We start from the raw sequence: 12,494 nt of genomic DNA on the forward strand, positions 1-12,494 counted from the left end.
ACTTGGCCCCTCTAAACGAATTCAAGTCCCCAGGGCCAGATCAGCTACACCCAAGAGTACTGAAGGAACTAGCGGAAGTTATTTCAGAACCACTGGCAATTATCTTCGAGAGTTCTTGGAGAACGGGAGAAGTCCCAGCAGATTGGAGGAGGGCGAATGTGGTCCCTATCTTCAAGAAGGAAAAAAAGAACGACCCAAACAATTACCGTCCGGTCAGCCTCACATCAATACCAGGCAAAATTCTGGAAAAGATCATTAAGGAAGTGGTCTGCGAACACTTAGAAACAAATGCGGTCATTGCTAATAGTCAACACGGATTTACCAAAAACAAGTCATGCCAGACTAATCTGATCTCTTTTTTCGATAGAGTTACGAGTTGGGTCGATACAGGGAATGCTGTGGATGTAGCGTACCTGGATTTCAGTAAGGCCTTCGACAAAGTCCCCCACGACCTTCTGGCAAACAAACTAGTAAAATGTGGGCTAGACAAAACTACGGTTAGGTGGATCTGTAATTGGCTAAGCGAACGAACCCAAAGGGTGCTCACCAATGCGTCGTCTTCATCATGGAAAGAAGTGACAAGTGGAGTGCCGCAGGGCTCCGTCCTGGGCCCGGTTCTGTTCAACATCTTTATTAACGACTTAGACGAAGGGTTAGAAGGCACGATCACCAAGTTTGCAGACGACACAAAACTGGGAGGGATAGCTAACACTCCAGAAGACAGGAGCAGAATTCAAAACGATCTTGACAGACTAGAGAGATGGGCCAAAACTAACAAAATGAAGTTCAACAGGGACAAATGCAAGATACTTCACTTCGGCAGAAAAAATGGAAATCAAAGATACAGAATGGGGGACGCCTGGCTTGACAGCAGTGTGTGCGAAAAAGACCTTGGAGTCCTCGTGGACAACAAGTTAAACATGAGCCAACAATGTGATGCGGCTGCTAAAAAAGCCAATGGGATTCTGGCCTGCATCAATAGGGGAATAGCGTCTAGATCCAGGGAAGTCATGCTCCCCCTCTATTCTGCCTTGGTCAGACCACACCTGGAATACTGTGTCCAATTTTGGGCACCACAGTTGAAGGGAGATGTTGACAAGCTGGAAAGCGTCCAGAGGAGGGCGACTAAAATGATTAAGGGTCTGGAGAACAAGCCCTATGAGGAGCGGCTTAAAGAGCTGGGCATGTTTAGCCTGCAGAAGAGAAGGCTGAGAGGAGACATGATAGCCATGTACAAATACGTGAGGGGAAGTCATAGGGAGGAGGGAGCAAGCTTGTTTTCTGCTGCCCTGCAGACTAGGACACGGAACAATGGCTTCAAACTACAGGAAAGGAGATTCCACCTGAACATCAGGAAGAACTTCCTCACTGTGAGAGCTGTTCGACAGTGGAACTCTCTCCCCGGGGCCGTGGTGGAGGCTCCTTCCTTGGAGGCTTTTAAGCAGAGGCTGGATGGCCATCTGTCGGGGGTGCTTTGAATGCGATTTCCTGCTTCTTAGCAGGGGGTTGGACTAGATGGCCCATGTGGTCTCTTCCAACTCTACTATTCTATGATTCTATGATTCTATGATTATGACTATCTGACAAAAGTGAGGATTTGTCATCCAGAATGTTTTGCTTTAGATAGTGTAACAATGCTGTAAGTCTCTAAGGGGATTCCAGACCATCCACCTGCCACCTTCAAAGACACTTTTGCAAGTCGAAGAGAGACTTAGCAGAGCAATATGCCCTGTTCTTTTTCTCTAAGCTATTTCCTAAGCAATTTCAAAAGTACCACCAGCAGCTGTCCATGTACTATTGCATGTTTTGCTTCTGTGTTTGTTGTTCTTGGATGGGAGGTTCGTCAGCCCACGGACAGCCATAAACCAAGATTAGAAGCTCCGAGTAACTGATAGTTTATGGCTTGCTGGCCTTGGTCTTTGGCCTAGGAAAGCAAGCCCCTCCCAACCCTTGCTTCCCTCAGCTGCCCCCAGCATTAAGATTATAGATTTACAATAGGCCAGAAGAGCTCCCTGTAGGAAGCCCCAAGGCAAAGGGCTTAGGAATAGATGATGGGCACATCTTCACAGCATGTAAGGGAATGATTATTATTTTCCAGATTTACCATCTAGTGAAATTAACAGGAAACTACTTTGCAAATACAAGACTATAACTTTTCACACAATATGAAATGAAACTGTGTAACTTATTGCCACATGAGTTTGAGTAGAACTTGTGATTTACCTTAAAGAAAGATTCCACAAAATTATAAGAAATTGCCTCATTAATCATCACGACAAATATTATTATGTCCATTCTTAGGTAGATCTTACATAGATTCCAGAAGATGAGAATGAGTAATAAAGGGATAGGCACTCTAACCTGTTTCATTTTCTCTGTAGCAGGTGCTTTTTCTTGGCTACAAAGGCACTATTCTGGGCCAGATGACCCACCTCTCTAGCCCAACATAAGAGTGTTGTGTTAATAGGACGATATCACATTAGAGTTCTGAAGTGCAGGTCCACATTTTCCTATTGCTCGGTTTACTCCTTCAGAATTCTGGGAAATGTAGTTTAGGGAAGCTGAGAACCTCTCTGGCTGAGAATTCCAAAGGCTCCACCCTAAACTACATTTCCCAGAATTCTGAAGGAGCAAACCAGGTGATAGGGAAACATGGACCAGTGATACCCTCCATAGAATCACAGGGCTAGGAAAGGACTGGTGTAATGTTAAAGGAGGATCCTCGGTGCGACTGTATGGGAAATACACAGTATCATAGGCAAGATATTGTCTACAAATTCTTGGTAGTCTACTTCACATTTTTCAGCCCCCAGCCCACTCCTGGAACAACAGCTGTCCTCTAAAACAAGACATTGTGCCTTGCTTTGCGAAGGATTTTCTGTTCCGCCCAGCTGGAAGATCCACTTTTCCAGTTTAGAGAGTGAATGAGCAAATACATTTCTCACAGTAGTGTGCCTCCACAAGTCAAATTTTACTCCCAAATCAATCTCTGCTCTACTTCATGCATAGGTATTTCCATCCTATGTCAAAGCTGGAATTTTACCGAAAGTCCAGGTGATATTTTCTTCCACTTCTGACCCATGGTTTCCCACTGCTGCGTCTGTCTTTCTTCTTACAAAAATAAAAAAATAAACATTGAAGGCAAAATTGACCGACAGTGCAATGTTATTTGATTGGTAGCCCTGTGGTAGACCTTCACCTAGAAGCCTCCATCACCCAGGAGACATGAAGTTGCTTCAGACCGGGAGGGGTTTAGCATCAGAATTCCAACAAATCAGATAAATGATACATGGTGAGATTAAGACCGAATCCTTTTCTAGTTTAACAACTGTGGTTATGTTTAGCATGAAGCAACACTCACCCATCAACACACAAGCAACCACCACCACCCTCTATGCAGATCTGAAGAAATACATCTTTCCTGGCTTCTAATAGCAGCCAAATTCTGTTCTGAGATGCAACAGAAAATGGAAGAAGTGAAGGGAAAAGAAAAAAAATTGCAATTTTAAAAGGCTATAAATGAGACAGAAGATTAAAGACCATAGTAGCAACAACCCAACATGTCAAATCCCTTTATAGTGCTATTAGCATAAACCTCTGTTGACTAGAGCTGAACAACTAGAAAGGGATAGCAGTAATCGAGTTTATACTGAATTACAAGTTAGGTAACCATAAATGTTTAACATTTTAAAAAGGATTTAGATTATCATTCTGGAATCTACCATTTCAAAAGGCCTCAAGCTGGACAGGAGAACACTGTGCAAAGGTACACCAGCTTCCAGGTAGAATTGTGAGAGCAGGGCTACTGAAAGGTCAAACCTGGTTGAAAATATCTTCCCCCTTCCCTTGGTTCATTCCTTGGCCAGGTAGCAATATAAAAGGAAGCTTCTGCCCAAAAGCAATTTTGAAGCACCAAATACAGTAGTAATTTTTTCAACATCACAGATTCATGGAGATGCAGTGTGGGCATAATGAACAAGGACAACCTCAGAATTGAGTCCTAGAAAAGTTCCTTTTGGAAGACTACAACTCTTACAACCAATCCAGTTCCCCATCCAAGTACTAATTAGTGCTGACCCTGCATAGCTTCCAAGTTCAGACAGGATTTAGTTCCTTGCATGCAAAATGTTTTGTGTTTTTTAAATTGACCAAATAAAGATATCACTGTTCTATGGATTTCATTGTACATAAAAGACTAATATTTTTTGTAGGTTGTCTGCCTCCAAATTCATACTGTGGAAATCACAAACCTTTGACATTTTAAGAAAAGATGAAAGAATAATTAATATATCAAAACAATTTTAAAGGGACTTTAAAATATTAGTTTAAAAATAGCATAATTGCAAACATCAATATTTTTGCATTGCTGTGCATTTTCCGGGCTGTCACAGGTGATAGTGTCAGGAAAGATAAATATCTTCTTAGAGAGAGAAGAAGAACTACTAGTAAAAAGCCAAATATGCATCAGAGGTGTGGGCTGGAAATATCCATGTGGTTAAGGTCTTCAACAAGACAGAAATGAACTTCAACCCTCCCTCCCTGCTTTGGCTTTCTAGATTGACAGAGCACATCCAACACCAAATCATGCAGACTGAATGACTTATTTTCAAACTGGGAAAGGTCCATCAGTTTTGTGGCAAGTCAAAGGAAGAAACATAGTCAAAATGAAAAGGGAAAATTTCAATTTCTCTTGAATGATTTTATTTGCTTCTGTTAGTGCTACAAATACAAGACATGTGTGCTCCAAATTCCCACTTCAGTCCCTTCCAGTTATGAGTGGATCCTTTTAAAAAAAAAAGATCAGTTACTTCATTTGTGTTTTCATGATTCCTTCCCATTTTCAACCATTTAGGTGCTGAAGTCTGAAGCTACAGAATATCCACTATCCACCTCTCTTTGAGAATTTCAGCTAAACTCAGAGAGAATAGAAAAGTCTAAGAAAGTGTAGAGCAATAGGCAACATTTGGCACTGCCCTAGAAAGTCCTGACTCCATTACAGCAGTGCAGAAAAGACATTGGTAGCTCAATGATAAAATGTGTTTTTATATGCCAAATAACCCAGGTTTGGCTCAGGCATATCTAGTAAAGAACATGAGATAATAGATAATAGAAAGACCTATTTCTGTCTCAGATCCCTGAAAGCTGTTGCAAGCCAGAGGATGGGTAAAAGGCACGTATAGTGTGATCTGTGTTTCCAGTGTCGGATATATCCTATGAAGTACATGAGTGTTGTCTAGTCTGTTTGTGCGGTTAATACAATAAGTGCATTGCTAACCATGCACTTAAGGCTGTGTGCAGGAAGCCCTTGTAAGCATTTTTAATGTTTCTAAGCCACCCACCCACCCACTCACCCCAGGGAGGAATTCTCAGCCTTTGGTTCTTCAGATGTTTGGGATTTCAGTTCCTAGAATCCTGGCACACTGGTCATGCTGGAAAATTATCATTGCTCATCTGAATTATTTGAAAGCAAGCCTATATATCAAAATGCAAGTATAGACCAATACAGTAAATCAGGATGGGACTTGTTGGGATATAATCTCCTCAGCATATTAAACATCGTGAAGAGCCATGATACAAACAAAAAGGGTGAACAGAAGCCTGTAAATGACTACACGGTTGTCCTACGTTCTAGTGTTCCACCTCTAGGAATCAGTTTAAAATTGTTATGCTGTGACTAGATGTTCTGGGAGCAACAGTTCAAAAAGTAACATTTCCAAGCTCTCATAGAAAGTGAGCCATGTTTGTACTTGAGACTGCTAAAATGTTATTCTGTGTGTAATATATGGACTATTAAAATTCTTAATTTTTACTATTAAAAAAACATGCTGCATGTCAGCCTGCTTTGTTGTCTTATTCAGGACTACTTCCCTCTCCTCATAACTTGCATATAGTCAGGTTATAACCACTTCTGTTGTGTTTTGCTCTTACCTACTGGACCTCATTTTATTGACCTTAGCTCCTAATATACAAATACCAGAACGACTCAAGCTTGGCCTCTTGTGTGATCCAGCCAAGTTTCCTTTATGGATGCGATATTGTTGGGAATGGTTGTCCTCACAAACTCAATCCTGGCTCTTCCCTTATGATCCAGGTCTGAATGCTGACTATAGTCCAGGCTAGACATGATCCTGGAACAATTCTTGTAAGCCCTGGTTGTCTATTTCTTCCTGTTTCCTCCCATGGCTAACTATCCAAGCAGCAAATCCCTTCTTTAAGTAAAATAAAAATTCATCCTTATGAATGAGTTAATAAAAATATTTTTCCAAGTGGTATTATACCAATAACACACTGGGTGTAAACGAAGTGATTTCATTGGTTTAGCAGTGACTGCATTCTTGCTGGGTCTCAAGAACCTGCCAACTAGTTTAGTTCTCAGGATCGATCCATACTTTTTTCTACATAAGTTTATCTGCAGGTCAAATTGAAGGGCTCAACTTAAGGCAGAAATTCTTCCTTGATAGTCATTGGAGATGAGGAAACTAGGTTGGTGGTACTGCTGCAGATGCCTCCAATTGGACCTGGTGTGCCAACTGCTGGTGGGGTGGGAGTGGTGGTACTGGCAGGCTGAGTCTGCTGCTGCATCTTTTTCTTGTTCACTTTCCTCTCCTTTGCTCTCCGATTCTGGAACCATATTTTCACCTGCAGAAACAAAGGCAGGAGAAACCAAGCAGAAGTAAAATTAAGCATGAACAAGATAAGGACGGGGAGTCAGAGGAGAGAAGATGAGGTTGATCAAGTGAAAAAAAGTTGAGAGTGATGAAGCATACAGTGGCCAGGAAATGTACAGATGAGAGGAAATTAGGAGCAGGAAGGAGGAAGGCAAGATTCAACATATGAGTGACTTGGTTTTGTCAAAGGCAGGGCAGGGAAAGAATCCGAACTAATAAAGCAACTGTTAGATTGTATTTGGATGGGTTGTTCTTCCTGATACCTTTTTTCCTGGCATATTACAACCCGCATATCCATATATCCATGCAGGATATGTTCCAAGACCCTCCATGAATACCTGAACTCATGAATAATAGTAAACTTTATATTCCAATTATACATGCGGGCAGTAACACTGGAGGACCCAGAAAGACCCACAAACACTTCCCAGGGAAGGAAAATATTTTTGGGACCCATGAATAATAGTAAATCTTATATTCCAATTATACATGTGGGCAGAAACACTGGAGGACCCAGAAAGACGCACAAACACTTCCCAGGGAGGGAAAATATTTTTGGGAGTGTGGGTAAGTGAAACTGTGGCTTTTGAATCCATGGATAAGGGGTTTATACTATAGTGAGTGCTCATACTTCCTATCTCCTGAGTTGGTCTTGCACTAAAGATTATTGCTGAGAATGATTAAATACATAGTCATGTACTCATTCTTCACTCCCCCCCCAAAAAAAATAACCCAGTGACCTTATCTTTGTTATTGAAGAGTCTTGAGATGATACATCAGCACAAAAAGATGATCATGTACCTACAGGAGAAGGTACATGATTGCCTGTGGGCAGGGCCGGCCCGAGAAAATTTTAAATATTAAGCGGGGGGTAAAAATTGTGCCCCCCCCGTGCTGTGGGAGGCGTGGCCATGCGACGCGGGAGGCGGGGAATGGCCAAACCTGGCCCCGCCTCCCGTGCCCTGGCCTCGCCTCCTGCACTGCTCGCCCTGACCCCGCCTCTCACACAGCATGGGAGGCGGGGCCAGGGCACCCGGGGCGGGAGGCGGGGCTCCGCCAAGACGGGGCCCCACCTCCCACCCTGTGCGCCCTGGCCCAGACCAGCCGGCCAGGAAGCGGCGGGAAAGTCTCTCCAGGCCGCGCGACCGCGGCCTTGTGATGAACCATGGGCCTTGTAGTCCTGCTCAGGACATTGCAATTCCTGATGAAGATGAAAACTTGGGTTTTTTACCTTCCCAGTCTGAACTGGATTCCTCTCAGCCTGATCTTTCCCAGGCAGATCTGGGAACCTTGCACCTGCAAGAAAGTTGTGCCCCAGAAGTATGTCAAACAACCCCAGAGCCTTCTTCTCCCGTGTTCTTGCGCCGGGAGTTTTGTAAACAACAGAGAAGTTTGGATTCAGCTTCGCGCAGGAGTGCGAGGATAGCAGCTAAGAATGTTGCCAATTAACACTGGTTCTCGTGAGAATCTTTGAGGAGTTTAACATCTGGTCTCAGAGTTTAGCTTTCGTTTCTGATTCCCAGAGAACCGCTTTGGTGAGAAAGTTGGACTCTATATAGGTGTTTTGCCCGCGTAGCAACTTCGCGGAGTCAATTCGTCAGCCCACGGAGCGAGTCGTGTCTGGACAGCGCGCTCCGATTCAAGCCTCGCTTCAGCTCAAGCCTTGCCTTGCTATCCAGCCTTCGCCTTGCTTCCCAGCCTTTGTTTACCTACGGACTTTGCCTTGTTTCCCAGGACTAATCCTTGCCTTGTTTCACGGATTTTACCAAGTTATTCCACGGACCTTGTTCTTGTTCTTAGTTACCTTGTTCCACGTTCAAGCCTTGTTTCAAGTATCAAGTTATTTCCTAGCCACGCTCAAGTTTTATGGACTAAAGGACCTTGTCATCTCCCCTCACTTTGCCTGGCAAAGTGAGTGTTTCGGTTATTGGATTACAACTTTGGACCTTAATATTTCTTATTGGACATTGCTTTTTTGGACTAATTCTGACCTTTCCTGAAGGGTCTAATTCTGGACTATTTTCTATACTTGTTTTTATTAACTTTATATATTCCTTCAATAAAGATATTAGATAGATTCTGGCCTCTGTGTATGGTTATTGGTGCCTCTGCCGCCTGGGTCGTGACAGTTTGACTCCGCCACCCATAAGCACCAACTAACCGAGGCCAGGATGTCTACCGGAGCCGCGCCGGCTGGACAGCCGCTCAGCTACACCATCAGCAAGGACGAAGTGGACCGCATCCGTGACAGACTCAACGCACAGGATGGAGAAATAAAAGGGTTGAGGGAGCGCGGAGTTCGCCTCCCGGCCATGGCGTTGCCTACCAAGTTTTCGGGAGAAGCTGCTAAGGTTCATGTTTTCCGCCGCCAATGTCAAGCTTATCTAGAGGCCCGTGATGCCGAGTTTCCCCAAGAAGACATCAAGGTGGCGTGGGTCTACAGTCTTCTAGACGGACCAGCGGCTAGCTGGGCGACGGCCCTGTTTGATCAAGCCTCCCCCCACCTAAGTTCAGCACAACGTTTCTTGGATCACCTTAAGGAGACCTGGGGAATTGAGGACAATTTGGAGGCAGCCGGTCACAAACTCCGGCGCCTCCTTCAAGGAGACAGACCCATGTCTCAGTACATAGCCGAGTTCCGCGTGCTGGCCCACAACACCGGCTGGAACGATGTAGCCCTCAGAGGACAATTTCGGGAGGGTCTCAACATTGAAATGCTGGAAGAAATCTCCAAGGTGGATCCTCCCCAGACCCTCGAGGCACTCATTGATCAATGTCTACGGGCTGAAGTCATGATTGCCAACAGGAAACAATGGGTTCGAGGCCAGGGCGGTAGAGCCGGGGCAAAACCCCCCGCTCCCGCCAGTGTTCAGCCACGTCCGGTGTGGAGACCCCCGCCGCCAACCCCATACCCCAGAGGAGGCGAGGAGGTGCCGATGCAGTTGGGCAATGTGCGTCCCAGACTAGATGCCGCCGAGAAGGCCCGTCGTCAACGCTTGAACCTCTGCTGGTACTGCGGGAACGGGGGCCACTTCGCCAGAGAGTGCCCAGCCAAAGGGAAGCCTGCCGCCCGTCTTGCGGCGGCGTCCTCCACGGAGTCGAAGGCGTCTGAGCCGACTGGCACACAGCCGGCGGGGGAAGCCAACGACCGGGTGTAGAGAGGCTCGCCAACCCGGTCAAAAAATCCATCCAAGAGCCGCCAACCGGGGTCCTGTTCCTTCTCGTGGTCACATTATGGTCAGCAAAAAGGGGACCCGTCATGATCCACGCCATGATAGACTCTGGAGCTACCAACAATTTCATCGATAGAGAGTATGCCGACTCTCTGGGATTACAATATCATGATTTCAAGAATGCCCGTGTGGTGCAAGCCATAGACGGCCGTCCCCTCAAGACGGGCCCCGTAAGCCAGTGGTCGGAACCCACCAGGATGTGGATAAGGGAACATATGGAAGAGATTTCCTTCTTTGTTACCGAGGTTCCCCATTTCCCTGTGATTTTGGGAATTCCATGGCTGACACTCCACGACCCTAACATCTCCTGGTCCAACAGAGAACTGCAGTTTGCTTCACCGTACTGCCAAAATCATTGCCTCGTAGCCAAGGTATGCCATGCCACAGACTCCGAGCCCATCATCACCTTGCCAAAGAAGTACTCCGAGTATTGGGATGTATTCAATGAGAAAGAAGCCGAAAAATTACCCCCACATAGACCTTATGACTGTGCCATTGACTTGGTGGAGGGGGCCCCGATTCCGCGAGGGCATCTCTACTCCCTGACTGAACCAGAGCAAGAAGCTCTCAGGGAATTCTTAGAGACAAACCTTCGCAAGGGGTTCATCAGACCCTCTCAATCCCCAGCCGCCTCCCCAGTGATGTTTGTGAAGAAGAAGTCAGGGGAATTACGCTTGGTAGTGGACTACAGAGCATTGAACAATATCACCAAGCGGAACAGCTATCCCCTGCCCTTAATCTCGGATCTACTGGACCGACTTCGAGGAGCCAAGGTCTACACCAAGCTGGATCTTCGGGGGGCTTATAATCTAGTTCGCATCAGGGAAGGGGACGAGTGGAAGACCGCCTTCCAGACTAAATTCGGATTATTCGAGTCCCGAGTTATGAATTTCGGTTTATGCGGAGCTCCCGCAACGTTTCAGCATTTTGTCAACGATATTTTTCAGGACTATCTAGACAGATTCTTGATAATCTACCTGGACGATTTTTTGGTGTTTTCCAGATCACAATCAGAACATGAGAACCACGTCAAAATGGTGTTGCAACGATTGCGGGATCATGGACTTTATGCCAAGCTAGAAAAATGCGCTTTTGATCTACAAGAGGTAGATTTCCTTGGCTACCGCATCTCGCCTCTAGGGCTTTCCATGGATCCAGCCAAAGTTTCAGCAGTATTGGAATGGCGGGCGCCAACTAACAAGAAAGAGGTGCAGCGTTTCTTGGGGTTCGCGAACTACTACCGCAAGTTCATTCCAGATTTTGCCCGCTGGTCCGACCCCATCACTAGCTGCATCCGTGGAAAGCAGCCTTTCCGCTGGACTGATCAAGCAGAGAAAGGGTTCCAGCAACTGAAGAAACTATTCACCTCCCAGCCAATTCTACAGCACCCAAATCCTGGAACCCCTTTTGTGGTGCAAGCGGACGCCTCTGATGTGGCAATTGGGGCTGTACTCTTACAACCGGTGGGAGATCACCTCCACCCCTGTGCCTTTTATTCTCGTCAACTAACCACACCAGAGAGGAATTACACCATTTGGGAAAAAGAACTACTGGCCATAAAGGCAGCCTTTGAAACTTGGAGACATTGGCTAGAAGGGGCCAAATTCCCCATTGAAGTCCACACTGATCATCGTAATCTAGAACATCTAAGAACTGCCCGCAAACTAAATCAGAGGCAGCAACGTTGGGCTTTATTCTTTGAACGTTTCAACTTCCAGATCCATTATGTGACCCCAGCTCAAACCAAGCAAGCAGACGCCCTGTCACGTAAACCGGAATACGCTGCAGGACGCAAGGAGACCTTTGAATCCCAACTGCTACAACCTGAGAACTTTGCCACGCTCACAGTGGGGAACACCAAATCCAGTCCCATTGGTTCAACTTCCCCTACTCCAGGACCCATCTGTGCTCAAGAAATCAGGGCTAGTCAGCAAGCAGATGCCTGGGCGCAGGACCAACTTCGCCAAGGTCTGCATTTTCCCTTTTCGCTTAAAGATGGGCTGCTCTGCTATAGAAATCATGTTTATATCCCACCCGGACCGGGCAGGGAAAAAGCGCTTCGTCTGTGTCATGACTGCAAACCAGCAGGACACTTCGGACTATTTAAAACCATGCATTTGATCCTAAGAGATTTTTGGTGGCCCAAGATCCGCAAGGATGTGGAAAAATATGTCAACACCTGCCCAGTATGCCAGCGCTCCAAGATACGAAGGGAGAAGCCCTCAGGGCTTTTACACCCCCTTCCTACCCCATCTCGCCCATGGGAAATAATTTCCGCGGATTTCATCACTGACCTACCACCTTCCTGTGGATTCACCACGATCTTAGTGGTGGTGGACCTATTCACCAAGTTAGCCCATTTCATTCCCTGCGAAGGCCTCCCCACGGCCAAAGAAACTGCGGATCTATTTCTTCAGCATGTTTTCAGACTACATGGTTTGCCCAAGAGTTTAGTCACAGACCGTGGATCTCAATTCACCTCTCGTTTTTGGAAGGCACTACAAAAACTACTGGGCATAGACTCTCGCTTATCTTCAGCTCATCATCCCCAAACAGATGGGCAAACGGAGCGCACCAATGCCACTTTGGAGCA

The 12,494-nt window shown here is 45.9% G+C and overlaps 1 protein-coding gene and 1 long non-coding RNA gene across 2 annotated transcripts in view; one reads left to right on the forward strand and one right to left on the reverse strand.

Moving 5' to 3' along the window:
• The window catches only part of LOC134296146 (uncharacterized), a 63,377-nt gene that overhangs the window by 10,480 nt on the left and 40,403 nt on the right, over nucleotides 1-12,494 (forward strand). The gene's annotated exons all lie outside the window — the stretch shown is intronic.
• cdx1 (caudal type homeobox 1) overlaps nucleotides 4,685-12,494 on the reverse strand; it is a 55,870-nt gene continuing 48,060 nt past the window's right edge. The window contains exon 3 of the mRNA XM_062970284.1: nucleotides 4,685-6,639. Within this exon, the coding sequence (XP_062826354.1) occupies nucleotides 6,436-6,639 (204 nt within the window). The 3' untranslated portion in view covers nucleotides 4,685-6,435. The remainder of the gene's footprint in view (nucleotides 6,640-12,494) is intronic.

The sequence above is a fragment of the Anolis carolinensis genome, chromosome 2 (genome assembly GCF_035594765.1).
Source record: "Anolis carolinensis isolate JA03-04 chromosome 2, rAnoCar3.1.pri, whole genome shotgun sequence".
NCBI lineage: Eukaryota > Metazoa > Chordata > Lepidosauria > Squamata > Dactyloidae > Anolis > Anolis carolinensis.